The sequence below is a fragment of the Zingiber officinale genome, chromosome 5A, assembly GCF_018446385.1.
Source record: "Zingiber officinale cultivar Zhangliang chromosome 5A, Zo_v1.1, whole genome shotgun sequence".
Lineage (NCBI taxonomy): Eukaryota > Viridiplantae > Streptophyta > Magnoliopsida > Zingiberales > Zingiberaceae > Zingiber > Zingiber officinale.
The window spans coordinates 114206792-114211364 of record NC_055994.1 but is presented as its reverse complement, the minus strand read 5'-3'; the positions used below and the strand labels follow the sequence as shown (position 1 = coordinate 114211364).

General features: G+C 40.0%; 1 protein-coding gene across 1 annotated transcript; it reads left to right on the top strand.

Annotated features, from left to right (window-relative positions):
• The first annotated feature begins 2298 nt into the window (after nucleotides 1–2298).
• On the top strand, nucleotides 2299–3828 carry LOC121979912 (UPF0481 protein At3g47200-like). The gene has a single exon (XM_042531889.1). It carries the CDS (start codon nucleotides 2299–2301, stop codon nucleotides 3826–3828), a length of 1530 nt encoding a protein of 509 aa, XP_042387823.1.
• The last annotated feature ends 745 nt before the right edge of the window (nucleotides 3829–4573 follow it).

Sequence of the window (4573 nt, the reverse complement as noted above, 5' to 3'; positions counted from 1 at the left end):
ATTTTGACTTTTGCTTAGCGTTTGATCCTTAACCCTAGGGCTTCCTCCAATGTTCTATCCTTGCCAACCCATCGACTTGCTAGATATCTAGTCCACTGACTCATCTAGTCTTTCCTACCTGATGTCCTTGATCTGCCAAATCTTCCACCTTTGCCTAGTATCTGATCCAACTAACCTAGTAGGGCTTCTGATTGTCTAGTATCTAGTTAATTTGACTTATTCAGACTTTCAATTGATTGACCTACCTATACACTTAAACTGGTACTCAACAGCATGATCCCAAAGGATGATATTTTTACTACTTAATGATAACCGTATACTTATGGTTAGTATGCACCATAATGACCAATTGATTGGAAACACATCTAATCTCTTAGAATCGACTAGCCAATCAAATGGTAGTCCTCAAAGAGCTTTGGTAAACAAAAAGTGATTGATACCCTTATAACGCTTAAATTTAAGAAAAATGATAAGCGAACTGTAATGACTCATTTTACATGAATTTGAAGCATCTATAATCATTAGACACTAGAGCTAAAAGTGTTTAGAGAAAATTAATCGACTGGATTCAAATTTAGTTGACTGAAGTCATTTTCAATTCGAGCTGTGAAACACCTTTGTCTAAGAAATTTTGATAGTGCTCAAGGTTTCAAAATTTGAAAAAAAAAATAATCATGAACAAATTTAAGGGAATTTAAGTACAATAATGCTATTCGACTTAAATTGAAGCCTTTGTGATTATTAAATATTTTGGTGAAAAATATTTAAAAAAATTATGATCATTAAGTACGTTTGATAAAAAGTATTTCATGATTTTATAAAGCTCAAAATCCAGACCTTCTCCCTCCAGAAAAAAATTATATAAATGAGTTGGCAACAATAGTGCGAAGGTGTTCGTTTTGCATAAATTTGAAGTTTTTGTGATGGATTTTAATGTAACTAATTATTGAAAATATGTGATAAAAGGTGAAATCGTTCATCCCAGCGCTCCCGTCGCATCCGATCCAAGGTCATCACGAGGGAGATAAATCATAACATTCTAAATGAGCATGTGATAAGTGGGATGAATTGCATAGAGTCCGAAAATTATTAAAAATATGCATCTATTTTCAATAGACCAGAGATCTGATTAGGCAGTCTCAACTAACAACAATTATTGTAATAATGAATTCTCTAAACAAACTTAAGTGGGGGAAGGATTTAAAAAATAAACAAATGCACCGTTTTCTTTAGTGAAAAGTACTATGTGACGATGCACTCTTTGATAAATTATTATTTCTCTTAAAAATCATTGACAGGCAATTTCTCTGCCACAATGAAAAAAAAAAAACAAATAGAAAACAATGTTTTCCTTTCAATCAGTTCTCACCTGTCTTTTGAGCTGGCTTTGCCTATATTTATATGGCTTTATCTCCACATTCATCCCTCCCAGTCCAACTATTTCCAAATATTTTCAAGTTCAACTGCTGTTGCAGATTAATTTTTTAGGGTTTTGTTTTTTGTTTTTTAAAAAAGATTTATTTCATAGGATTTTGTTTGTCCAGCTGTTCGACTTTTTATAGATAGGGTTGTAAATAAATCGGGTCGAGTCGAGCCGAGATTTAAGGTGTTTAAAGTTATTTGATAAGGTAACTAAGTCGAGCCGAGCTTAAAATGAACTAAGTTTTTGAAATTAGTGTTCAAACTTGGCTTGGTTTATTTTTTATGAGCTTGAGCTTGTTTGAATCTTGGCTTGAACTTGATTCGTTTAGATGTTATCAAGCTCTCAATTCAAGCTTGGTTTGAGTTTGGTTCGAATTTGGCTTGAGCTTGATTCGAACTTGGTTCGTTTAGATGTTATCAAATTCTCAATTCAAGTTTATTTGATTGTTTGAAACTTTTAATTATTTGATTGATTATTAAGTTTGATAATTTAAATTTATTTATTTTATTATTTTTTAACATATTAAAAATAGTTTTATTAATAAATATATTTTATGAATATTGTTTTTAAACGTTGGTCATGAACATTAACGAGCTGAACACATATGTATTTAAGTTTATTTATTTAACTTAATTAGTTGTTCCAGCTTGTTTGTTTAATTAATTTTGAATGAACATAAATAAGGTGACAAAAAAAAACGAAAGAGATAAATTATGGATAATTATTAACCTAGATATTTATCAAAATTCGCATTACAGACCTTATGATGATCATATCTCTTTCCAAATTGAACACCAATAATTTTACCCCATGCAATTATTGCTGACAACAAAATTTATAAAATTTATAGGGTTTCGTTCATTGACCCCTCAGAAATGAATTCTTGGAATCAAAAAGCTGCTGCGACGCCTCAAAGCTCAACCATTGCAATGGATAGGGAGGAGGAAGAAGCAGACTTGAATCCATGGCGCACAGAGAAGCCGACCATCTTCCGAGTCCCGGAAATCATCCGGGAAGCCGACCCCGGGGCCTACGAGCCCAACCTCATCTCCTTGGGTCCTTACCACCGCGGCGTGCCTCGCCTGCAAGCCATGGAGAAAATTAAGCCGCAATACCTTCACAGCTTTCTCCGGCGGACGAACCCCCCGAAGAGCAAGGACGACTGCCGAAATTACATCAAGAAGGAAGAACTTCGGGTGCGGAGCGCCTACTCTGAGGTTTTCAAAATGGACAGCGACAAGTTCGTCGACATGATGCTGCACGACGGTTGCTTCGTCGTCGAGTTCCTCCTCAGACTATATGACCGAAAGGACGCTCCTACTAAAAGGCCGGGAGTCATCATCGACGACGACGATGTCAACGATAGCATAGGTAATAGGGAGTACGATCCAATCCTTGCCTCGTCGTGGACAGAATACTTCGTGAGGCTTGACATGCTGCTGCTGGAGAATCAGCTTCCTCTGTTTCTCATCAGGGATTTGCTCGGCTTTGTGGATCCCGCGAGAGCAGCCAACTCCCTGAAACCGCTCGCTCTCCAATTTTTCGGCGGCGATTTCTTGCCGGGAAGAACGAAGAAGTTGCCCGAGAAATTGGAAGCACCGGTCCGGAAGTCTCGTCACATCCTCCATCTTTTGCATGCCTGCATACACCCACCAACGGAGTCGAGGCCCCCTACAAAGTCACCTACTCGCAAGCTCGATCTCTCCGGGGAAAAGAGCTATTTTGGTGGAGGCGAGAAAGGAGGCCCTCGCCGTCGAGGCTCATTTCTGCCATCATTCAAGCGCAATTCTTGCTTTGACTGTTGTGAGCAGGACCAAATCGAGGACGCAATATTTACGCCGCTAACGCCGTCTACGATCCCCTGCGCCCGGGAGCTCAAGGACGCCGGCATCGAGATCAAACGGAAGAAGCAGACGGACAGCTTCCTGGACGTGACGTTCCGCAATGGTCGACTGGAGATCCCCCGGATCCGGGCGTACAATGTGTCCAACGCTATCCTGCGTAACCTGATTGCGTTCGAGCAGCTGTACCCGGACCGGGGCACGCACGTCACTGACTTCACCTTCCTCATCGATTGCCTGATCGACACGGCCGCAGACGTCGCGATACTCCGGGAAGCGGACATTTTGGTGAGCACCATGGGCAGCAACAAGTCCGTGGCTAGGCTCTTCAACCGGCTCTGTTTGAAGGTGGTGGTGGAGCCTAAGAATGGCCATCTCTGGAGAGTGTTCGAGGACATTCCCAAGCACTGCGAGAAGAGGGCAAACAAGTGGAGAGCGACGTTGAACCACATCTACTTCGGCAACCCTTGGACGGGCATCTCGGTTGTTGCGGCAATCTTTCTCTTTATTCTCACCATGCTGCAGACGGTGCTGGCAATCCTCAGTTACGTTAACCCGCCGTAGCAACAACATCATACTGCGCTCTCTGCCGCAAAATTATATTATCTCTCTATTTCTGTTTATGTGTGTTTATGTCTGTGTCTGATTGTAGTTGTGTTGGAGTTGTTGAATCTTTAATATGCATCTCGAGTTGCATATGCTTGATGAAAATTTGTATGCATACAAAACTCTCCTATATTCTTAGTCTAATTTGGATTAATTTTATCTTGGAGATTGAAGACGAAAAACAACATCTATTTAGCTTCACTCTCTAATGTGTGGTTGAGGTGCTTTAATCCTTAGTTAGATTCAAATTTAGTAACAGTCACATAAGTGCATCTTCATAGATTCTCAAATATGAGTAGTCATAGTCTTTGAACAAAAGCTTCCTAAAACAAGTAAACCTAATGGCTTTCCAAACTCTCTTCTAAGATTGATTTAAATCGAGTTAGTAACTTGGACAAAGTTTCCTAAGCCAGTGTGTCTGTAAAATACCGGAAATAGGCGGATATGAATAAAGGAATTTTCCGGAAATTTTAGAAATTTTTCAGAGCTCGTACGGACGAGTTGACGGGGATAAAAACGGGATCCGGAAAAGCCTGTTTAGGCGACCCGTTTAAGCGAGGAAATGTTTATATTTACATTTCCTTTTCTTAATTTCTTTTTATTTTCTTTTTTATTCCCGTTTCTTTTTCCTCTTCCGCGAGCCCGAGCCCTTCTCCCCGACGCCGCCCGATTCTCCTCCATGCCCTAACCGCCGGTCACGACG

What these genes read in the sequence shown, in the direction of transcription:
- LOC121979912 (XM_042531889.1), top strand. Translation starts at nt 2,299, where the DNA reads ATGAATTCTTGGAATCAAAAAGCTGCTGCGACGCCTCAAAGCTCAACC.